At 39.9% G+C, this 25,986-nt stretch overlaps 1 protein-coding gene across 1 annotated transcript in view; it reads left to right on the top strand.

The window, feature by feature from the left end:
* Window positions 1-25,986, top strand: part of LOC126092299 (THO complex subunit 5 homolog) — a 170,567-nt gene that overhangs the window by 22,713 nt on the left and 121,868 nt on the right. The window contains exons 5-6 of the mRNA XM_049907819.1: window positions 56-188; window positions 10,679-10,785. Coding sequence (XP_049763776.1) covers window positions 56-188; window positions 10,679-10,785 — 240 coding nt within the window. The remainder of the gene's footprint in view (window positions 1-55; window positions 189-10,678; window positions 10,786-25,986) is intronic.

Genomic DNA, 25,986 nt, shown 5'->3' with positions numbered 1-25,986 from the left:
AGTTAAGAATGAGTCAGTGTACTCCACATTACTTAAAGGAAATCGTTCTTCTTAGGCAACCAAGCCACTGCAAGATTATTTGGGTCTTCCCTTGGACAGAATTCGCAAGCAGCATGAGATTTCATACTTACTACCTAAACCACTGTATGTGCTGTATGTTCAAGTTGATGCCTATAGAGAAGCATGTGGTAAGTCACTTCTGTATAATACATTAAAATAGCTAGGAATGTAGTTCTGTAGTGTCCTAGTATAAGATTATTTTGGTGCAAAGTCTTATTGGTGTCATAGCATTGCTCCATCTCTGGGAACAAAAGTCATATTGTTATTACATGGTGACAAGCAATTTTGAATCTCATTGCAGTGCTTTTTGGAATAGGTAGATGAGCAGATAACATTATTTCTGGTACTTGGTACATAAAAAGCTACATATTGAGCCTATTTTCTAAATTACATTTAATGCTGGGTGAAAAGAAGAAAACATTAAACAAGTCATTTTCTGGTTAATGAAATGTTGTTGATGTGACTTTTCAGGCTTCCCAACAGATCTGTTGCAAATAACTTTTCGGGTTTGCCACTGGATTGTATTATGTAAATCCCACAATTTTTCATCGACACAACTGCTCGACGTCTTCAGATGGTGGTAGTTGCTGCTATCATTGCTGCAAAACGTGAGTGATAATCATCACATGGTGGCAGCAAAATTTATCAGACCATAGCAGGCAAAACGTGTGTGGGAAGATGCTCACAGTTGGAAGAAAGCAGCGCTCCTAAGGCTCTCTGCTGGGAGCCACAGAAAGTCGTTCTGCGCGTGCTCTGTGGTCAATTACTGTACTGCCAGATGGTCCTGTTAAAATCTGAAGTAAAGCTCAGCAGTGCGTTGCATCAAGTCATGAATCAAAGATTCTTGCTTTCCTTGTTTTGATTTAATGCCAGCCAGTGTTGTATTACAGTTAGTGCTTACCGTATTTACTCGAATCTAAGCCACACCTTAAAAATGAGACTCGAAATAAAGGAAAAAAAAATTTCCCGAATCTAAGCCGCACCCGAAATTTGAGACCCGAAATTCAAGGGGAGATAAAAGTTTTAGGCCGCACCTCCAAATCGAAACAATGTTGGTCCATTATAATACGAGACACAATTTAGGTCAAATGAATGACGATACAGCTACAGTAGTTTGGTTCGAGTCGTAAGCTTAGCAGTTAAGCTTTACCAGGTAGCCATTGCTATGCATCAGGCGCTCCGTCCGTATTTATACGGGTACCCTTCCTTTTTCACGTGCTTCGTCTGGTTTGAATTGATTGCTTATTTTTCTTTGATCTGATAAGTGCCGTTATGTGTTTACGTCACTCTAAGCTGAAAATGCATTACTGTACTGTGTCTTGCATTGTTTGTCGCATTCTGATAATGAGTGTTTACGGCCTGTCGCCGCTCGCGGCGTGGCTTGCTCTTGTGCGAGGTTACTTACACTGCTGCTTTATTTGATAATGATCAACAAGAACCAAATAATAGACTGCATATGATGGAAGATGTTCTGAACGAGAGTTTAGCGAACACTTTTCACCATTTGAAAATCTTTACAGACGCCTCTTTAGTACATTATATTCTGCACAGAAATTAGAATCATCTTAGATTTAAAAATCTAGTCAATTGCCATGCTTCATTTCTGACTGTATCACTATTAGGCGTAAGAATAATACGAATATGACGAACATGACATGATATGTGTATTCTTCCACGTTTGCTGTTGTCTCGCTGTAGTTTCGTAGTTTATTAGGCAGACAGGATTTAAATGAGACAGCAGCAAACACGAAAGAATACATGGCAAAATGTTTATATTCGTATTATTCTTATTGTGAAGAGAATACTGCATGTGATTCACAATTCATAAAAGTTCCTAGTAGCAACCATCTCTTCTCACAGGTAGGAAAAAATTCAGGACGTAGAGTTTCCCATATTGACCTACATCCCAAACAGTCTTGCCAGTCGGATTTTCGTAGTACATTGAAATGCTGCTAGAAGATGAACAATACGAAATTTCTATTTACTTCGTTGGATAATGTATGAAAGTGCAGTGGTCGAAACTCGGGGCGGAGAAAAAAAGCTCGTTTTCCACCTTTTTTAAAAATTTATTTACTGACGAAGAGGTTTTGGCGCCAGTATTTATCTTTGTGCCTGCAAAACATGCTTGTTGTAGCGCTACGTATATTCGATGGCAGAAGTTAGTTGTGGCGGCACCTACCAACATTTTTCAGAACTTCCGTGTACTTTGCACTCGATTCTAAGCCGCAGGCGGTTTTTTGGATTACAAAAACCGGAAAAAAAGTACGGCTTAGATTCGAGTAAATACGGTACTTGAAAACCTGCATCCCTGTTTATAAGATTGTCCACCGTATGGATATGTACGGCCTCCTTGATAACACAGTCCCAGAAATATGTTACTGGGGATAAATTTTCAGTCTTTTCATAAAACATACGGTGCCACGTGTCCAGGCAGTGCTCCGCCACTGGTGATTTGTCGGGTTGCCCCAGGTGTGTGTGACAATGGTGTTCGATGCAACATTCTTGCACAGTTCGGCATGTCGGTCCAATTTAAGATTTTCCACATTGGCATGCCGTGTTTCCTAAGGCCAAGGTCATCTTTGACCGAGCACAATAAATTCCTCAATTTTGCTGGTGCTCAAAAAACACCTCTGATGTCGTGCCTTTTGAGGATTCTTTCTGTTCTTGAAGACATACCTGCTGATAAGGGTAACACCACCGTCCTTCTCTCACGAGCTGAATACAACAGCAAGATGGAGGCACTTCTTGACGATCCTGCATATCGCAAGCTAAGAGAGGATCTGACTGGCAAGATACAGAGAAAAACATCTTCTCAAGTAGAGTCCTGTTCCTTCTAAAGTCATTAAGAGCCTATGCCAACAAGCTGCAGTTCCCCCAAGACCGTATGGCCTACGGAAGATATTTATGTATGGGCCTCCATTTTGCCCAATAGTGAGCAGCATTGGAGCTCCTACCTATTTTCTGGCCATATATCTTACTATGCTGTTTGGATCTCTCATAGGCAAGTGTGACCACCATATCTAGAATCCAGAGCATTTCATAGGATAACTGAAGACACTTAAGCTACAACTGTCATATCTTTTGGTGAGCTTTGATATTGTATCTTTATTTATGAAAGTATCTCTGCAGGACTCCTTATAGCTTATCAGCAGCCAGTTTGAGAAGACATTGTGGCATTGTTTGAACATGTGCTTGCCACAACTTATTTCTTATTCAGTGACCAGTATTTTGAACAAGTGGATGGTGTCACCATGGGAAGTCCTGTGTCTCCCATGGTGGCCAACTGTTTTATGGAAAACAGAGCGAAATGCACAGCAGTCAGCAAGTCTCAAACCTTCCTGCTCCTAGTAGTATGTAGACGATACTTCTGTGGTGTGTCCCCACTAAAGTGCGCGTCATTTATGTTGGCGGCCGAGTTTAGGTTCATTCTGCGCATCTGACGTCACAAAACACAGTCAGCCAATGAACAGAGAATGACATTGCCAGATCTCCACTGCAGAGCAGAGTACGGACGAGTGTTTTCAGTTTTAGAAATGTTCAGTCATAAATAAAGTAATAGAACAAAAGCAATGTCTTGATAGCAGACTTCCTTTTATAGAAACTTTGGAAAAAGCATTCTTTATACCAATTGCTTCATATTCTGTTAATTAATTAAACAAAACAAGCAGTAAGACTCCTAATTCAGGCGATAGCAAGGAAAGGTGTTTGTATCAATCTCACGAACCGCTTTTCCGCAATAAAGAACAGCGGTAATTGTTTATTTCCTATTGTACTTCGACAAAGTGAGAGTAATTCATAGTCATACCAGCAGTGTTTGTCAGTATTTTGCATGAACTATTAGAGTCCTCATGGAGTTATAGTGCAGTACGAGCTGCTTTAGCGTAACGGTTAAGGCGTTGGGCTAGTAAGTGAAAGGTGAAGAGTTCAAGCCTTGTGCAGTGCCTAACATTTTCTTTATTTAAAAATAATATCGAAGTGTCTTACTTCACGAATATTATCCGTTTGAATGCAATTTTTTAAAATTTCTACTGCTTTCTCTCTTCATTAACCCTTTCGCTGCTGCAGACAGGTGCTCCCCGCATTCCGTGCTGTGCGCGATTTTGTCATCACTGCACTGCTCGCCTGTGCAGACACATGTTGTTTCGACTGCTTTGACACATTTTATCATTCGATTTCACAACAATCTGATTTTTACACATCTTCTTGACTGATACCTTCCCCCCATAAATTACTTAATTTTGTTTCGATGGTCAACACAGTTATTGTGCAGCATTAAATGTAGTAAACCATTGCACGAAATTTTGAAGAGTTTGCAGAGGTAAAAGTCCATAGCGTATACTTTCCGTATGGTCGATTTTAGTTACCACAATGTTGAGAATGAAATGTGGATAAGATACCTAAATTTCATATAAAATTTACTGTACAACAATATCTCATTTAATTTAAGTACCACATAGGTGTTGTATGTAATATTAAGAAATATTCCGTCTTTCGCGACTGTAATAAAAGTTTTATTTACACCGCGCGCGTTTGGCTTTATTTTATAGCACTTCAGTCAGTGAAAGGTATGGCACATACACAATGGTACTCATGTTCTCTTTCTTGTTTTTGTTCCACAGTCGCAGTTTTACCAATGGTATTGAAATATATTCCTCTCTGCAACTGTAATAAAGCGACTTATTTAGACCAGATGCGTGTCTCTCTTTTGAAGCATCTTCAGTTGACAATATTTTGTCTCCTCCATTGCCAAGTCACCTTTCATAGTTTTGTGCTGCGGTAACACAATATTCAACGTTTGTGTCAGCTGATCAGTGTTTTAGCAAATAAATGTTGTTTGTGTGTGCCACACACAAAAATTATATTTGACATAGCTCAGACCACTTCACTGATAGACGGTATATTCAAGTCCTAATGTTTTTGTAAGTCCACAGTTTTGTTTAATTTATTTTGTCTACTTCCTTTTGATTGATTAAAGTGCTTTAAAATAAAGCCAAACGTGCCCGGTGTAAATAAAACTTTTGTTACAGTCGCGAAAGACGGAATATTTCTTAATATTACATATGACACCTATGTGGTAATTAAATTAAATGAGATATTGTTATACAGTAAATTTTATATGAAATTTAGGTATCTTGTCCACATTTCATTCTCAACATTGTGGCAACTAAAATCGACCATACGGAAAGTATACTCTATGGACTTTTACCTCTGCAAACTCTTCAAAATTTCGTGCAAAGGTTTACTATATTTAATGCTGCATAATAACTGCGTTGAACATCGAAACAAAATTAAGTCATTTATGGGGGGAAGGTATCAGTCAAGAAGATGTGTAAAAATCAGATTTTTGGGCCAAATAGTTTTTGTGAAATCGAATGATAAAGAGTGTCAAAGCAGCCGGAACACCATGTGTCTACACAGGCGAGCAGTGCAATGACAAAATCGCACACAGCACGGAATGCAGGGTGCACGTCTTTGTAGCAGTGATAGGGTTAATGCGGCCATGGAACTTCATGAGCTGCGCGCTCCCCCGTAAACCTAAGCTTGCGAACTATGCTGTACTGTGGCGCTGCTTCTCTTGGCGCGTGCGTCGTGTGCAACTGGCAACGCAGCAATCTCCCGCGTCTTGGCGGGCATGCGCGAGCCGCCAAGATAAAAGAATTCAATTATAACTAGAGATATTACCTGTGTTTCTTCAGCATCTGAACTCACTCCATCCCAATATACAGTTCACAATGGAAGTGGAAAAAGATAGTATTTTACATTTCGTGGATGTCATGGTCAGAAGAAAAGCCAGTGGTACGTTGGGATACAGAGTCTACAATGTAGTAGTGTCTTACACCTTTGGTACATAGAGTAAATGTGGTCCCAGAAGCTGACAGATTACCTGGTGAGCTACAACACCTAAGAATGGTATTCCAGCAAAATGGCTATTCCGTTAGACAGATAAGTCATACATTTCATTCTAAGCAAATTAAAAGCAACAATGTAAATGAAGATGTGGAGATGGCCATTGCAACAGTGTTCTTGCCATATTTCTGCAGCATGTCTTCAAGAATAGAAAAAATCCTCAAAATGCATGACATCAAGTGTGTTTTTCGGCCCCCAGCAAAACTGAAGAATTTATTGTGCCTGGTCAAAGATGACCTTGGCCTCAGGAACTGTAGGGTATATGAGATCCCATGCCATTTAGGAAATCTTGTATTGGGCAGACATGCCAAACCATGCAAGAACATTGTGTTGAATACCATCGTCATAAGTGCCTTGGGCTACCTGATAAGTCAGAGGTGGCAGAGCATTGCCTGGACATGAGGTGTTACATGTTTTATGAAAATACTGAAATTTTATCCCCAGTGTCATCTTCCTGGGCCTGTGTAGTTAAGGAGGCCATACATATCTGTACAGTGAACAATCTTATCAACAGGTATTCACATTTTCAGGTAAGCACTACATGGAATCCAGCACTGGCTGCTATTAAATCAAAACAAGGAAAGCAAGAATCTTTGATTCATGACTTGATGCAACACACTGCTGAGTTCTAATTAAGATTTTAATGACAGGAGTGTCTGCCAGCACAGTCATTGACCACAGTGCACACGCGGAAGACCTTTCTGTGGCTCCCAGCAGAGTGCTCGAGGAGCACTGCTTTCCTCCAACTGTGAGCGTCTTCCCACACACGTTTCGCCGGGTCCTGGTCTGATAAATTTTGCAGCAATAATAGCAGCAATTACCACCATGTGAAGATGTCGAGCAGTTGCAGCGATGAAACATCGTGGGTCTTACACAATATGATCGTGCGGCAAACCCGAGAAGTGTATTTGCAATGTTGTTGATATTTACAAATAAATAAAGTATTGCCTTGAGATATGTCATTTTCCAGAATAAAATAGTCTTGCAGTGCATCACAAACACTGTAGCTGAACCATGTTGACCAGGAATGTTCTGCATTAAAGGGCGATTGAGGCCTCATTGGTGAATCAGATACGTGAAACCGATATTGTGTGATAGCGGTTGCTGGACCAGATGGGATACAACTGTGCTCTTGTATTGTCTGTGTGAAGAAACGGCCATTCTTTTATTGACAATTTACTGTAGATCATTGGAACAATAATTTGTGCTATGTATCAGTAAAAAATAAATCACAAGGTATTCCGAGTCTACTACAAGTGTAATGGGGGAGAGTTTCAAACCTAAAATAAATCACAAGGTATTCCAAGTCTACTACAAGTGTAATGGGGGAGAGTTTCAAACCTGTCTCACTGGTGTCATGTTTATGTAGAATTGTGGAACACATTTTGTGCTCATATGTGATGCCTTGCATGGAGACTGGACAATTCCTCTGCATGAATCAACAAAACTTCTGCAGCATTGATAGTGTGATACTCAGCTAACTCTTTTTGTCCACAAGATCCAGAAAATTGTAAATAGCTTAGATTAGTTTTTTACATGCTTTTGCATGGAAGTGACAACTAGTTTTCGACTGTGTTGAATGCTTGTAATTTATTTAGTTGTTTTATATTTGTAAGAGTTACAATCATGTCATTTTCACTTGTAGCTATTGGTACAGAATGTTACTACTACAAGAACGTGGTAGAAGAGTATTCTGCATTCTCCATACAGATCAAAGCTGCGTTGGCTGATACACAAAACAGATTTGTAATGAGATCCAACTACAGTGAATAACAAAAGGGATTAGAGTATCCTGTACAAGAAAGTGGGAATTGTATCAAAACTTATGACAAAATCAAAAAGCATCCACAGCATCTCACTGTAGACAGTAATGTAAATATTCAGTGTTAAAATGTATGCTCACCCACCTATTTACTTGTGAAATTGTTTACTATCATGACTGCTACACATTATGGATAAAATCAGCACACCTAAGAACATGACTTATGCCAATAAGATATGTAACTCACATAATGAAATCAATGAGTAATGGGGTACAGAGTAGTCAGTGTCAGACAAGCTAAAGCAGGAGTCACATATTAAATCACTAAAGTAGGAAAATTATGTCAGTGAGTTTACAGAAAAGTGAAAACTCAGTAATAATAATTTCTTATTAACTGTGGGTAAGCTGAATCAAAATTTTCTTACCAGACATGTCTATAAAAGAACTGCAGGAGATGGATTCTTTAGAAATAGTAGAGATATTGCACTTCATTACCTAGTTCAAAGGAAAAAATTGATTAATTTTTGTTGATTTTTCATTTTAAAGTGTAGAGTTGTGTCATAAAGTGACTTCATCATAAACTAAAACATTATCAGAACGCACATAATTGGAATCAAAAGAAGAATTTTTGGGGTAAGCAAAGATGTTATTGAAGTAGGAATATGAAAACACCTTTTTATTGCATGGGAATTATGTATCCATTAGTTTATATTTCTTTTCTCTCTTTTCCTGAAAGCATCAAATGTAGCTTTTTCTGATGTGCATTGTACATCTTGGTGAAGTAGCAAACAGTACCTCACCAACGTCTTCCAAATTTTCATGGAAATTAATCAAGATGAATGTTAAGAAAAGCAACTCTTAAGGTTCATTAAACAGGTTAGTTTCTTGAACAATTTCTGGCATATTGGCTACAACAGAAATATAAAGTGGGTTCTTTCTCCTGTTTGAGAATGTAACAACCACCTCCTTGAACGATACCTAAGCCTGTCACTCATTACCATCATTTTTTGTTCAAAGCTGGATTAGAACACAATTTTTTGAATGTCAGATCCAACTAACATCTTCTTTCAGATGTACTTCTCTGTATTTGGTTGTTTCTTTCGCAGACTTTTCCATTAGTCCCATATTAACATGTAGAAGTGCTAATTTCTAAAGAATTTGTGAGTTTAAAGTTTCAAATGTTGTGTTGCCCATTGTTCATGCTCCCTTATATAAGTTGTGAAGTACCGTATTTACTCGAATCTAAGCCGCACTTTTTTTCTGGTTTTTGTAATCCTGCGGCTTAGAATCGAGTGCAAAGCAAGCGGAAGTTCTGAAAAATGTTGGTGGGCGCCGCCACAACTAACTTCTGCCGTCGAATATATGTAGCGCTACACAGGCATGCTTTGTAGGCACAAAGATAAATACTGGCACCAAATCCTCTGCGCCAGTAAATAAATTTAAAAAAAAGGTGGAAGACGAGCTTTTTTTCTCTGCCCCGAGTTTCGATCTCTGCATTTTCATACATTATCCAACGAAGTAAATACAAATTCCGTATTGTTCATCTTCAAATGTAGCAGCATTTCAATGTGCTACGAAAATCCAACTGGCAAGACTGTTTGGGATGTTTGTCAATATGGCCAACTCTATTTGTCAATATGGCCAACTCTACGTTATGAATTTTTTCCTACCTGTGAGAAGAGATTGTTGCTAATAGGAACTTTTATGAATAGTGAATCACTTGCAGTATTCTCTTCACCATAAGAATAACACGAATATAAACATTTTGCCATGTATTGTTTCGTGTTTGCTGCTATCTCATTTAAATCCTGTCTGCCTAATAAACTACAACTAGAGTGAGACAATAGCAAACGCAGAAGAATATACATATCATGTCATGTTTATATTCGTATTATTCTTATGCCTATTAGTGATACAGTCAGAAATGAAGCACAGCAATTGACTAGATTTTTAAATCTAAGATGACTCTAATTTCTGTGCAGAATGTAATGTACTAAAGAGGCGCCTGCAAAGATTTTCAAATGGAGAAAAATTTTCGCTAAACTCTCATTCAGAACATCTTCAATCATACACAGTCTATTATTTGGTTCTTGTTGATTATTATCAAAGAAAGCAGCAGTGTAAGTAACAACAAATAGCAGTCTCTTGCTATTGTATCGCTAATGAGACGTTTCCTCTCTCTCTCTCTCTCTCTTTTTTTAATTGTAAGCGGCGGTAGCACACACAAAAGCAAGCCCATGCCGCGAGCGGCGTCAGGCCATAAACACGCACATCGCAATGCGACAAACAATGCGTGACACAGTACAGTAATGCATTTTCAGCTTAGAGTGATGTAAACATCTATAACAAAGAAAACGGCACTTATCAGATCAAAGAAAAATAAGCAATCAATTCAAACGAGATGAAGCACGTGAAAAAGGAAGGGTACCCGTATAAATACGGACGGAGCACCTGATGCATAGCAATCGCTACCTGGTAAAGCTTAACTGCTAAGCTTACAACTCGAACCAAACTACTGTAGCTGTATCGTCATTCATTCGACCTAAATTGTCTCTCATATTACAATGGACCAACTTTGTTTCGATTTGGAGATGCGGCCTAAAACTTTTCTCTCCCCTTGAATTTCGAGTCTCAAATTTCAGGTGCGGTTTAGATTCGGGAAATTTTTTTTCCTTGACTTCGAGTCTCATTTTTCAGGTGCGGCTTAGATTCGAGTGCGGCTTGGATTCGAGTAAATACGGTAGATCTCTTTTAACTAATGCTTCTTGGGATTACTGTTTTTTTCACATCTTATGCGTGGAGTTATCTTTTTTATTTTCTGTTCCCTGTATAGGGTATTCTCATTAGTATACTTGACCAAAAGTCAGCTCTTTTTACAATAGATACCAGATACTGAGCTTATCATGGCAAACAGTTGAATTTATGTAGTATATCAATTTTTATTTCCAGATCCATTAATGACAGTAGCAGTCAATGGAGATGAGGAAGAGGCGAGATCACTGAAGCAGTCGTTGGCAGAATCTGAAACACTGGAAGAGTCAGACTCAGATCAGGAGGTAGGTTGTAGAAGTACATTACTGATCCATCTTGCAGGGGGCCATTTTGTCAGGTACACCCAAAGTAAGATGTTAAAAGTGAGTAGACCATTCCATGCAGAGCACTGGCTGCTGTCCAATTTATCACTGCTATTGTGAAGCATGAAACAATGGAACACAAAGTAAACCGTAATTTATTGCTACATAAACTAGAAATGTTCATAGTCTTCACTTTCTTTCTGGCTAATAATTGTTACTGTTACTTAACAGTAGTACATACTCAGCATGTTTGTTTTCTTTAAATGATTGACCCTTTTGCGTGTGTGTGTGTGTGTGTGTGTGTGTGTGTGTGTGTGTGTGTGTTTAAAGGCATATGTGTTGGATTTGTAGAAGTTTTTGTGTAAAAGAGAGAACTTGAGACACAGGCAATTAAATTCAATCACTTTCTACAGTTCACACTGATTCATTTCAGTCAGTTGAAATTGTACCATATAATAGCACTTGTGTTTAGTATTTGTTCTCTGCCAATCTTAACACTTCAGTAATATTTTATTCAGTAGTGTTCCAGAAGCCACTGGTTAGTACTTGTTTCCAGGTCTGTCAAACGAGTGCTATTTCTGTGTGTCACATCCACATCTAGAGGTGTGTGAAGCAGAGAGGATAATTACAGTCACTTCATTGATTGAGTCTGCCTCCATAGATCAGTGGTCAGCATGTCTGGCTGCAATGTGGAGGATCTGGTTTCGATTTCCAGTATTAACAGGAATTTTTCCCCTGTAGGAGGACTGGAATAGGGTGCAGTCAGCCTCACATGACAATTGAGGAACTATGTGATTGAGAAATGATGGCTTCAGGGTCAAGAAAGCCAACAACAACTGAGAGAGTGGTGCCAACCCCAAGCCCCTCCATACCACATCTAAATGACACCAGTGACAGATGACATAGCGGTTGGTCAGTGCTTATTGGTCCATCTGGGACAGAATGCGGAGCTTTTATTGAGTGAGGGATGCAGGCTCATTCTCTTTCGAATCCGGTCCTCTTTGACAGTCCATGCATAGCATGGTGTTGCTTCACCAGCTCCCTGCATAGCATGGTGTTGCTTCACCAGTTCCCTGCATCACTCCCTCCAAAATCAGCATAGAAAAAAGAATCATGCACTGCATTCAGGAAGCCTTTACTATAATGTAGATTCACCAGGAACATCACCTGGTTCAGATTCCACATTAAGCAGTAGGTTCCCTTTTCCCAGTAGATCACTGGAGTAGGTTATGGACATGAAATCACCAAAGTGGCATCCATTTGAGAGACTTTCAACAGAGTGTTGAGCCAGATGAAATTATAATAATAGTAATAATTATTATTGAACCATGATTCTGCTATGACAATGGCTGTTCATCTAACTGTCTTTATTTCTGTGATACTTTGTTGGCACCATATGTGCTATATAGTAGATTGTACTAAAGTCATGATTTTAAAACTAGTGATGTATAGTGGAATAACTGTATTTTGATGTTAGGCTAGCCCTAAACCTGTGGGAAGGAAATCATCATCATTTAAGACTGATTATGCCTTTCAGTGTTCAGTCTGGAGCATAGTCGCCCTTATAAAATTCCTCCGTGATCCCCTATCCAGTGCTAACATTGGTGCCTCTTCTGATGTTAAGCCTATTACTTCAAAATCATTCTTAACCGAATCCAGGTACCTTCTCCTTGGTCTAACCCGACTCCTCCTACCCTCTACTGCTGAACCCATGAGTCTCTTGGGTAACCTTGCGTCTCCCATGCGTGTAACATGACCCCACCATGTAAGCCTGTTTGCCCTGACTGCTACATCTATAGAGTTCATTCCCAGTTTTTCTTTGATTTCCTCATTGTGGACACCCTCCTGCCATTGTTCCCATATACTAGTACCTGCAATCATCCTCAACCTTATTGATAAGGTAATCTGAATCCACCCAGCTTTTGCTCCCATACAACAAAGTTGGCCGAAAGATTGAATGGTGCACAGATAACTTAGTCTTGGTACTGACATCCTTCTTGCAGAAGAGAGTAAATCGTAGCTGAGCGCTCACTGCATTAGCTTTGCTACACCTTGCTTCCATTTTTTTCACTATGTTGCCATCCTGTGAGAATATGCATCCTAAGTACTTGAAACCATCCACCTGTTCTAACATTGTTCCTCCTATTTGGCACTCAATCCGTTTATATCTGGAAAATACTGGAAAAAAAAATTGTTACTGAGAAATTCACTGTGACTTTTGTTGAAAACACTATTTAATCGAAGACAAATTAATTTATTAGATAGCCACACCCGTTTTATTTTAAAAAATGCATTTGTGTGGGGGAATGAAGGGGGTAGCAAGCATGCACCCAGCTATTTTTTAAACTTCAAATTTTAAACAGGGAAAGTATTCAAACATGAATACAATGATCTAAGAAATAACATGTCAATCCTTCCTAAGCATCTACACCTACCTACGTACTACGCAAGCCACCATATAGTGCATGCTGGAGGGTACCTTGTACCACCACTAGTCATTTCTTTTCCTGTGCCATTAGCAAATGGAGTGAGGAAAAAATGACTGTCTATATGCCTTCCTTAGAGTCCTAATTTCTCCTGTCTTATCTTCTTGGTCCTTACACGAAGTGTACTTTAGTTACAGGAGAATCGTTCTGCAGCCAGCTTCAAAAGCTGCTTCCATATTTTCTCTGTAGTTTTTCACAAAAATAACATCATCTGCCCGCCACAGATCCCCATTTGAGTTCATCTGGCATGCCTGCAGTACTTACATGTTGATTTAGCCTACCAGTAACAAATGTAGCAGCACACATCTGAAGGGCTTTGGTGTCTTCTTTTAATCCATCCTGGCGGGGATCCAAATACTCGAGCAGTAAAATAGACTCAGGTATACTACCAGGATCAATATAATAAAGGCAAGCTGAAACATAATTCTGAACAAACAAAAACAGCCAATGAAAAAAGAATATCAGAAATATGCAAAGTTGTGGTGAAAAATATAGAGAGAATCAAACCTCAATTTAAATTAAGAATGAACTGTTATTTTGAACAAAACAAAAACACTTTTACAGTATGAATTTATCATTTAAAATTTTAAGTAGATAACCATGTTGTCATATATGAATGTGTAATTTAAAAAAGCACTTCATTGAAGGAGGTAATACACAGTTTCTCAGCAGCACCATTATCATATACTGTAAAATGTAATAACTCTACTAATAATTGCAGTGGAACAATAACTTGTATTTCTCCCTACACAACCAGGCGCAAGTGCATTGTAAACAATAATGGAAACATTTTGACACACAAAACAATTTATCAAGGATCCTAATATTCATATTCTCACAGAAAAATACGTTGCTATCAACCTCTGCTAAAAATCTTTATTTATTATGATGTTTCAACTACTGCTATCATCAGATATCGAAGAGCATAGAATGTATTAAAGAAGATTCTTGTTGTAACTCGTAACATAAAAAAAAACCACGAGACGACACATACGGAACAGGTACATTTAACATTCTCAAAGGACAATAGTTCACAATGGTTACAGTGTAGCCATGTGGCAACACACGTACAGTACAGTTCTAGCTAGTGTAGTGAATAGCACGAGGAACAAGAGCAGATTGAGAGCAATTGCCATGCAGTGATCGCATATGCAGATGGTGTGTCACTGGCAGGCACCTGTGCAGCTGTCACGACTGTGGTATCATATGTGCCAATCTGCGATGATGCACAATTTAGGAGACAGGTGCCCGACATCTAGGTGGTAGTCCTGTGAGTTACCACATCCCTTCTTCCATGGGGATGCAGCGTGCAGCAACTTCGCGAGGTTACCCTTGCCCAGCCAGGCGCCCAGGCTGTGCTCCGAACCAGGCCAATGTCTTCAGGAACAATGGACAGCCCCTCCGATTTTACCAGCTCCCATTTGGTGTTGACAGAAGCATATGCCCAGAAGGTCCCTATTCGATGGCTTCAATGCTCGTAGCGGAGGCCACAACTTGTCTATGTCAGGTCCTGGCACAGAAGGTGGCTGCAGTAGTGCGGTTGGGGCTGGTACCGCAGCCTGATCTTCTTCCAGCATGCGGTCCTTCTTGGACGGCCTATAAACTGACTGAGAGGGATAAGGGTATGTCCAGTATTGGTGAATGGGGCTGAGAACCACAGGGCACTAACAGCTCAGGAACAGGAAAGGATATAGCTGAGGGTCTGGCGCAAGAGAAACTATAGGTGGCGTTGCCACAGTGTGTGTTTGCCAGAGGGGCTGGAAGCAGAAGTAGCCAGGTTTCCCACCATAGGCAGAGTTGGTTTTGATCACGTCGCCATCCAGTCACTCGTAGCATCCCTGCTGCTGCCGGATGACCTCTGGATTCCATTTTTTCTGGCGTCCAGAGCCCTGTGCTTATACGTGGGTACCCTGCCACAAGTGTGGAGACAGTGCTGTGGATGGCGTCCAAGGGCATTGGTGGTGTGAGGTAGAGCAGTTTGCAGGGCTGACAAACATGGAGCTGCTCCATTGGACTCTCTTGCTGTGGCGACCTGTAGGAACTAAAAAAAAGTGTTAGCACCTCATCCATAGGAACGTCACCAAATCTTTCTTCATCTATGTTTTAAAAGTTTGCAGGAGTCTTTTGGCTTCAACATTTGATTGGGAGTGGAAAGGTGGAAACAGGAGGTGTTGAATGCTAATTCTGCAGCAGATCTCACTGAAAACCTAGAAGTGAAATTGTTATCCAGTGTCTGACACCAGCGCGAGCAGAAGTGCTTCAGTAGTGAAAATTTAGCTGAGCACTGCAATCATAGCCTCTGTACTCATAGATCAACTGTTGACCACATACAGAAATTTGGAGTACGCATCGAGGGCAGTTAGGCAGAGCCAGGTAGTATCCAGGAAGAGACTCGTGAAGTCGACATGAATCTACTCCAATGCTGATGACAATTGACAGCAAGATGTTCAGCCTGCTGGTCTATGCGTGACCAGTACATATGGTGCTGGGTGAGTAGTTTAGTTCATGTGACACAACTGTGGCCTTGGTCCAAGAGCCATAAGATTAATGGGCACAGAGCTTGTGGCATGACTACATGGTGAGGCAGCTGATCCATGATTTGCAGGATAACTCCATCCACCAGGAGTAGCTGGTGGTGGAGGTGGAAATAATACCCCAATGGTTTGGATTCCCGACTAGGAAATCAGTCTGGCTGGTACTGTTGCACATACCACCATACCTGTTGCAAGGTGGTGTCTTTCGCCATGGTCATTGCCCTATGGGCCCCTGTGATGCGAAAAGCGTATGCTCGCTGTTAAGCCTCTTTGTGTAACTGGAAGCACAAGATCATGTCTTGGTCAAATTCCAGGTCAGGGCCCATTTTGAGACAGGACAGGGTATCCACGTTGGCATGTTGAGTGGTATTGCAGAAGTGAAATTTGTGATTGTACATGCTTAGAAAGGTGGACCATCCTCTCATGTAGCTTTGCAGCAGGACCAAAGAGAGAGATCAACAGCATATGATCCGTAATGAGGCAAAAGTGTGTCCTGTATGGGAAAACATGGAATTCCTTCAGTGAAGAGGCAATTGTAAATACTTCTTATGCGTGGCATTGAGTGCCATCGGTGCAAATGCAATAGATGTTCATAGCCATCCACATCTGTATGTGCTAGGACGGTCTCCATGCCCCCATTCAGAGGCGTATGCCGCCACCACTAGCTGGTTGCTCAGTTGAAATATGTGAAACAATGTACCAATAGCAGAGCCTGCCTGAAGGTCTTGAACACCTGTTCACATGACTCCAACAATATGAAAGGCATGCCCTTCTTCCACAGGTTGTTGAGCAAATGTGCAATCAATGACAAGCCAGGGATAAATTTTCCCTTATATTGTATTTTTACCATTAAATTTTTGGGCCGAGGAAGTGCGATGACAGCTTCAACAGTTCTGTGTTGCCTTAAAACTTTAATGAGAGGTGATGTGCTCCAGGTGTTCCACCAACAGTTGAAAAAGCTAGATTTTTCAAGATTGCATTTGAGGGCTGCAGACTGGAGGCTGTGGAACAGCTGCTGCAATTTTCCTAAGTGTTCTTCTGTTGTGAGCGGGCCTCATTACCGCAATGTTGTCAAGATAATTTGTGGTGCCCAGAACGAACTGCAGCAGTTGCGTGAGGAACGTTTGAAATATTTCCGGGGCACTGGCTACCCCAAAAACTAAATATTTCAAATTATATAATCCGTTTGGCGTGTTGAGTACAGGAACTTTCTGTGATTCCTTATCCAGGGATAGTTACAAGCAAGCTTTGGAGAGATCAAGCTTCAAAAAATACATATCTCCCACAAGTGAGAGAAAAGTTTGTCTAGTTCCAGAATAGAATACATTAGCAATATCTGACTGGGAATTGACCATAAGCTTAAAGTTTCCAAGCAGGCACATTTTCTCTGATGGTTTTTTCACAGTAACCACCCACTTGTAGGCACAGGTTCATTGACATCCAGGCCATCTATCTTATTATTGACAGCTTCCTGCAGTGCGAGGGTCAGGGGTAATGCGCGCAAGAAGTGATGATGTGCCGATTTCTGTAATGTAATGTGCTGTGTGAAGTTCTTCACTTTTCCTATACTCCCAGAGAAAATGTCAGAGTACTCCTTACTGGGGTTTCCAATTCCCGAAACAGGACATGTTCCGAGATCGCGTGGACCAAGTCAAGTCCTTGATGACAAATCCGAAAGCTGAAGAAGCATGTAGCCATATAAATTGTCTGTATCCTTGCTGTGAACCACAGGAGAGGTAAGGTGTCGTATGAAATTTTTGTATAGCATCGCATTTGTGAGTTCTCCTGTGAGTGGAATGTGTTATATGCCACCAAGCAGCAAGCAGTGTATTGAAGGGGCAGTGCTCTCTGCTGCAGAAAGATTCTAGAGTGTAACTGGGACACAGAGACACCGATGTCAACCTGTAACTGAATTTGTGTATTGCGCAAATTGAGCTTGAGGAACAGTTTCTTAAGTGGCATCACTGTGGTGTGAGACTCCAACAAAATCACATTAATGTGTATTAGTTCCTGTCTGGGTGAGAATTTTTTGTGTGAAGCACAGCAGACAGACATGAATTGTCCTTCCTTCTGCCATGCCTCACACTGTGCTCACCTGTCATAGCAGTCTTCAATGACAGGTTTTCAAGAACATCCAGGGGTGACTGAAATACGTGCCTGTCCAGGCAAGGATTGGGGAGGGGGGAGGCACAATACTTGATTCCTTCTGTACAAAATGGAGCCAGAGTGAGGTATTTGTCCTCCACTGTTGGTGCATTTGCTGTGTCAGCAAAGATGGATTGTTCTCCTGGGACTTACACAACAGTCACCACCTGGCCCCAGAAGTCTAATAGTTTCCTGCCGAGGCCCTGCAGTTCAGCCATCCATGCCCTGTGTAACTGATTAGGCTGTTTAGGACACTGACATGGCCATGGCAGTGAAAATAGGTGATTTACAGAGTGCACATCTCATCAAAGGTCAGGTGTGCCGGTTCTGTGAGAGTGACCAGTTTGCACAAAATCTGTCATATATAGGAAAAGTTTTTTTCCTATGGCTGGATCTGTTACCTGAAATGTGGCCAGGTGCTGCTGGAGGTGCTTCTTGTGTGCTTCCCATTCTTCCGTTGTCTCATCATAAGGTGGCAACGATGGTGCGTTTGTTGCCGACTGCCAGGAGACCAATGTGGACAGCAAGGCTTCCAGATGTTTCTGTCCCTCTTAACTCCTCTTGCAGAAATTGCTGTAGCACAAATTCCATCAACGCGCTTGGTAAGGGAGCCTGTTGCACAGGGTCCTTGGTTACGTAATAAAAAATGCCCACAATCATCACCAATTATATTGTGACTCACAACATAAAAATCGAACAATGGAAAATTCAGGATGGAATGAAACAGTATGATGAAAAGGATAGCTGGTATTCACCATATACAGAGATCCTGAGTTGCAGAAAGGTACAACAAAAAGACTGTTGGGAAGTTAGCTTTCGGCCAACAAGGCCTTTGTGAAAATAGATAGCGCGCGCGCACACACACACACACACACACACACACACACACACACACACACACACAATAGTCTCTGACAGTCTTGCTCCAGCTGCTAGAGACAGTGGTCATATGTGTGTGAGCTGCATGCGCGTGTGTGTGTGCGCGTGCGCGCTGCCTAATGTGACAAAGGCCTTGTTGGCCATAAGGTAACTTTCTGATAATCTTTTTGTTGTGGCTTTCTGTAACTAAGCATCTCCTCTATATGGTGAGTAGCAACTCTCCTTTTCATTACATTGTTACAACATAAAAATCATGAGACAATACCCCCAGAACAAGTATACTTAAGTATCTCACAGGGCAGTTACAGTGGACACAGTGTATGGCAAAGCCACATGGCAAGCAGGTACAGTACCGTTCCAGCTTGTGTAGTGAAAAGCGCAATGAGTGAGAGCAGACTGAGAGCGATCATTAGGCAGCTATCACATACATAGAAGACATGTGGCAGGTGGTACTGATAGGTACCTGTGGAGACATTGTGCATAGTTGCTCAGCTGCAGTACCTGCCCTTTTTGGTCACACTCTGCAATAGTGGAATCAGAGGGACCGTCACGTCATATGGGCCAGACATGCAACAGCGACAACATGAGAGACATCAGCTTGTGCTCAACGTCTAGGTTATATCCCAGTGGTCAGTATTAAAACTATGCCTACAGCCAAAAATCCATTATAAATAAAGAAAATTTAATAAGCAATCAAGACAATTTTACTCACAAAATATTCAGTAGGTACACAGACTCATTCAGGAAATGAATTTCCTGTATTAACCCTCACAATACCATGGGGGGAAGGGGGGCGGGGTACTTTATGCCCATCTTTTGAAAAAAATTGTAATCTTGTCAGTTACGTTTTATTTTAAAATTTTGAAAAAAATTATTGCTTTTAATGAATTATTCTACCAGATTCATTATAGGTTTTAAATTTTTCAGTTAAACTTAACTGAAAAATGTAAGTTTCAGTAGTAGGTGTCACTTTTCCCCCACGAGTGTCGTATTCAGTATTTGTACAGGAACTCGCTTTGTGTGGTAGTCATAAAGTCAGTAGTACACATAGGCTAGTTGAAAGTGTGTTGATATTGCTGAGAGTATGCAAAAAGGTACTTTTAGGCTCTGTGCCGTACTTACGCATCAGTACCTCTTTAAAAAGTATGTTGTTAATATAATTCAGTGACTGTCAATTTCTTCTTCTTCTTCTTCTTCTTCTTCTTCTTCCCCCCCCTTCCCCTCTGTCAATTTCTTCTTCTTCTTCTTCTTCTTCTTCTTCTTCTTCTTCTTCTTCTTACCCCCCCTTCCCCTCCCCCCCAATAATGCATCCCTCCCCCCCCCTCCTTGGTATTGCGCGTTATCATGCTGCATCGTATAGACTGGCCAGTTGTAGCTAAGATTCAATGACTGATTTGTTTGAATTGATAATGTCAGGGAGTACCTAACTGCTTTAAAAACCAAAAACACCCCAGTTGATAGTGTCACATGTTATAATTTTCTTTGCTCTTATTTAAGTAACCTATACACTGCCAGTTATCAAAGAATGAGCATTGCCATCAAGTCGTCTAGTAGAATGGGAGGTTGGTATAAAGTGTCAGCAGTGTGACCCTAACTTTGGTTGTGGTGGATCAGTTCAGTAAAAGGTGGAATCACCATATAACAGTGGAAGATTCACAACTATCACTTAATTTTTCTTATGTCAGTGAACCAGAGATAATTCTGAACATATATTAAAATTAGTCATGCTTTAATACTCAACAAAATATACAAAAATCTCCAAAAATATGTTCGAAGAAGTAAAAAAATATAAAAAACAGGGTGTATATGCCCTGGTACATCGGAAAATCCAGGAAAAACATGGAATTTTTTCATATGGGAAAAGCCCAGGAATAACGCCAAAATAAAACTGTAGTTGGAAAGAATGAGCCATTTACAACAACAAAACACAGCGACACAGAACCATCTACCAACAGCAAAATGTCTGAAACCCTTTAGAACAAAGACTATATAATAGTTTGTAACAACAGACTGCCTTCGATGAACATTTCCTAGCAACTGTTTACATTTATAACAGGTTGATTTGAGAAGTGTTACTTTCAACATAAATTTCCTTTTACAAAAGATGGATTGTGCTACGTGTGAGAATGTGCAATGAATTCCTTAATTCACAGAGCATTTGCAGGGTGTATACGACCCAGGAGATCCGGGAAAAACCCGGGAATTTTTTCATCCGGGAGAAAACCGGGAAAAACCTGGGAATTGTCTAGAATTCCGGGAATTTTTCATTGTTTTAGTTTTCAGTTAAATTTTTTGTGATTTTGACTGGTAAGAACCAATACTCTAACAAAGGACATTACTGTATCCCGCCACTGCAGAATGATACTGCAGCAGCAAAACATGAACGAGAGAGGGGGGGGGGGGGGGGGGGGGCAGGAAGAAAAAAAAACGAAAATAAAACTTAAGTTGCAAAGGAAATGCGCCGTATACAACAACAAAACAGTGCTCATACAAGCGCCTGCCAACAGCAAAGTGTGACAAAGGCTTTAGGAAGACCATGCAATGCTTTATAACAACAAATTGCCTCCGATGAGCGTGACGAGACAACTGTTTAAATTAGATTAGTTTGAGCTGTTGCGGGCGGGCTCTTGAGCATGCGCAGTTGAGTCGCGTATGAGTAATACCTTCTCCCGCTTCTGGTTACATAGGTGTGGCTGGGCGCCACTACTTAATATTGCCCCGGTTCGGAAATATAGTAAATTGGGGCTGATGCCCAGAGCAGTCTGAGTTGAGGTGGGGAGTCTCCACATGACCTGTGATTTTGTTGTTTCCACTTAGTTTATTGGTCTCACGTTAAATGATAAACAAACGGATTTTTGTGGCCGGGAGCTATTAATTGAATTAAAATACGTTCGTATAATTACGGAAGGCTTAAAGTATGTTATTAGTTCCAGATTTTATTTTCACCTTTCTGACAGTCAAGAATTAATCTCCTTACAGAACAATGAAGTTATTTTTGCTTAAAATTAATCATTTCTGCTGAGGCAGTCAATTTATTTGAAACGAAGCGTTTAATTTCACACTATTGCCTAGTTTCAACTGTTCGCTGCATTTCAAATGCACGTATGGCTTTATGCCATAATAAAGAACCAAACATGAGATAATACAGTACTGGTACTCCAAGAAAATTTACATATGAATGTGCATTTTAAGCCAAATTCTGCATTTTAGTATGGTTCACGAAATTCCGATGCTCTTGAAGTATCGTCTGATGTCTTGTTTCTTTTATGACATATGTAAGATCTTTTAATGTTTTACACATACGAGCATATGGGCTTCCTGCGTCATCGTAGCTGCGCAAGCGCGGTGACGCATGTTATCTGGCGCTCTCTTGCAACTGCTGAAACGAACCTATTTCTGACAGGTCGCGGGAAAATATTGCGAATGGTGGTATAAAAAGCGTTACATTCAAAGCAGATTTCCTTTTACGCAAGATGAACTATGTGCGAGAATTACGACGAATTTCTTAAATCACAAACCGTTTGACTCTCATTTAAAAATCAACTCTTTGAGGATGACCATTTAGAAGAATTTCGAGCCCAGAAGATCAGACATTTACGTCGTTATTAAAAATTTTACTCGCACATTTGTGTGATGTACTTGAAGTGTAACACGCGCAAAAAAAAATCAACATTATACGTGGAAGCTTAGCTTCTCTTCCATCTTATTAATCTTCGAGACCAATATTATATGTGGATGCTATGTATATTAATTTAAACCATTAATTTTTCTTATTTGTGTGTTCGCGCTACTGAAGAATGATCTTGCCATTGGCTTACTACGTCACGTGTCCTATGCTGTCATCAGCTGGCGAGATCACGTGACATGAGCTATGACTGTCTTACAAAAGCGCATCGCAACCTTGATTTCAAAGTTTTGGAAAGTAACATGCGGTGTTTGGTGGAATTCAAATTTTGTACCTTTGTAATACGAAAATATGCAGTGTACATGTTGCTGCACATCAAAGGTCTTTCAAAACGTGTAACCCCCCCCCCCCTCCCCCCTCCCCCGAGTATCGTTTTCTAAAGTGCCGGGAATTTCCACTCCGGTATATAAAACCATAAACATTCAAAGGATTGATGAGTTTTACTGTGCCGAGGAAGAGTACACTTTCAATTAGAAAGGAAAAAGTGTATTTTCACCCAGGAGAAAGTGTATTTTTAACCGGGAAATCTGGGATTTTTTTTTTTTTTTTTTTTTTTCCATGTCCACGTACACACCCTGATTTGACTCTCATTCAAAACTTAACACTTTGAGGACAAACAGTGTAGAAAGATTTTTGGATCCAGAAGACAAGCCATTTATACCATTATTTAAAATTTTACCAGCACATTTTGACAGTTCAGAGCAATACTGTTGTAACTAGCATTTCCTATTCTTTGTAATATGACTGTAAAAGTTCCAGTATTTCCCAGAAATGATTCTGGAAACGTACACTTGTGAATGCTGCTTAGGATGCCCTGTTGTTCCATTGTTATTAAGTACTTTATAGCAAAAAATGTTCCAGAAGTTATTTTGGAAATGTAATTATCATAAAGTTATTGATGTCTGACTAACTTACTATCATACTTCACTGAAATTGTACTACATCAGCATGTAGCTACAAATGTGAATATCTTTATTTCATAAATTCTGTTGACAGTAATGATGCCTGTATGACATTTCTTATTTCCAAAGCTTTCTAGCACGTGAATATGATAATATGTCAGCACAACATAATAACAACAAAATAATTCCAAGGGAAAGACTGTATGTTAAAATTAATATTGAAATTAAAATAGTTGTAACACTTCATTCTTCTTCTTTTTCTTCCATATTATGAGGCTCTCCGTGCTTCAGATTCTTGTAGAATCCTTGGTAACCTGTAGGAATGATATTCTTCTGGCAGAGGAGCATCAAATTAGAAACTTTTTCCTCTGAAAGTGGCAGTAGTGATGGATATGCATATGGCAGGTCTTCCACAACATGTTCTACACTTGTTCTGTGACCTTGAAACTTGTGCATTAAACCAGTGATATTGCAGTCTTAAGTCATTTCCATATGAAAATGACATCATCCATGGTTCTCTTTTCCTCACCATTATTACTGTGATATCAAACCATCGTACCCTATCCCCACTTTCAGCTTTAGTCCATCATTGGGCCTTCAATGAAGCCCCTTGAAATCAAAGAAATCCTTCTTTGACAGCTCATGTATGTCGTACCTTTTTCCATTTTGCTTTGGTGTGGCTGCTAGAGTGTATCACTGCTGTGCTACACAAATATTCATGCCCTTTTTTTGCTCTCTCAATAACACTGCGCTCGCTGTCCCCTTCATTCTGGGTATGCCCCTTCTCAAGAAACATTCGGGTGATCACATCAATTTTTAGGGTACTCACACTGTACAGATATATGGAAAATGTAAATCTGCTTCAGTTCTGACCACTTTGGTTGTTATAAAAGAAAGATTTTTGTAGCCATTCTCACTTTGCTGCTTTAGGAATTTGTACATACAACTAGCTATGTCTCTGCTTCCTCTGTGTCTGATTCCCTTGTTCCACATGAAGCACATTGTATACCTGTGTGGTATATAGGAAGATTGTATGTGCTCAGCTTTCTTTTGTAATAGAGCAATGATACTTCACAGTGTGGAGTGTTGAGATTCTATTGTAACTCAAAACAAGCAGTCAAAAGTGTAATGTCAATTTTCACCTTCTGCTTGTCAGCATCTTTTTCTGCAGCCTTTTTCTGCTATGTCTTTGTTTTTCAGATGTCTTTGTGTTTTTTCCTCCAAAGTAGTCTTGTTTTCTGGTTCAACGTTCTTGTAGACCTCACGCTCCTCACATGTATTCCTTTTAGATTCGAAAAACTCAAGATGTATTCTGTATTGAAAACTTTTTCATACATCCAAGCCAATGCATATTCCTTCCCATCCTGTTGGCACTTCCGAATGTACATTCTGTACCCCTTTCGAACACTGAGGGTGCTATCGAGATATTGCATGAATTATCCTTTCTAACGTAGTGTGATACTACTTTATAAAATGAATCTACATGATTTCTTACCCCTTCTATAATGTCATGTGATGTTTGCTGATGAGTAGTGTGCTTACCACATTTGCTCTTACTCACTAAACCTTCTGGACTAGTTTTCCCTAAAATCGTTTACACCCACTGATAGGTAATACCAAATGTATGCAAAAAATAGTTTTGCATACCTTTACTACTTGATTTGCAAGGAAAAAATCTATACTATAATGTGCAAGTACAAATTCTTCTTCTTGGAAGTTTCATGATCTGGTTGTTCAGCTGTTTTTTCTAAGTACATACAGGAACGTCTGTATTTAAAAAATGTGTCAAACAATTTTTGTCTTTGATCTAATAATATTTTACCTTTATAGTTGCACCTTGCAGCTATTCCAAGACCTGGACCCATCAGCTTTTCCTACACTTCTTTTCCTCTTGAATTAATATATACTTTTCCTTCTGATAAACGTCTTTGCTAATTTTAATGTTTCACCTCCATTTCCACTTCTCTCATTTGTTCAGCAAAACTAAATCATAAAAGAAGTTTTGATCAAAGGCCATGCAAGCTGCTGAAGGTATGAGTGCAAAAGGATCTTAACAGCAGTTGCAGTGGTATTACACTGAAAATATACAGAGTCCGTAGTTACAACATTCAGACATCATCTTTGTGTGATGGATTAGTAAATGGAACAGAGCACTGGTGGTGTCATTTCACAGACGAAATATTGGCTTGGACAATGAAGTGGCATTGTAACTTCATTTTAGCCAAAGTGTAGTCACGATAGTATTGCTCTGAACAATCAGTTTGTGTTTGATAAATCTTACAGAGTAACATACACAAAAATGACCAAGCTTCAAGGCTGATTTTTCATATTTGTATTAGTTCTTTCATAGATTACAAATTATCCAACAACGATGGCAGAAAGTATAATTATCCTTAAAAAAAAAGTGTGAGGTGAATTTATGAGCAGTTTCACACATAATTGGTTTTTCCATGGAAAAATCGAAGTTTTTGATGGAACATGTATTCAGCCAGCTAACCCATGAAATGTTTGGTGCACAGCAGTGAAATTTATGATCATGTTTGTCAGAAATT

The sequence above is a fragment of the Schistocerca cancellata genome, chromosome 7 (assembly GCF_023864275.1).
Source record: "Schistocerca cancellata isolate TAMUIC-IGC-003103 chromosome 7, iqSchCanc2.1, whole genome shotgun sequence".
NCBI classification, from domain to species: Eukaryota; Metazoa; Arthropoda; class Insecta; order Orthoptera; family Acrididae; genus Schistocerca; species Schistocerca cancellata.
The sequence above is the reverse complement of the archived record's forward strand: the minus strand, read 5'-3'. Positions and strand labels throughout refer to the sequence as shown.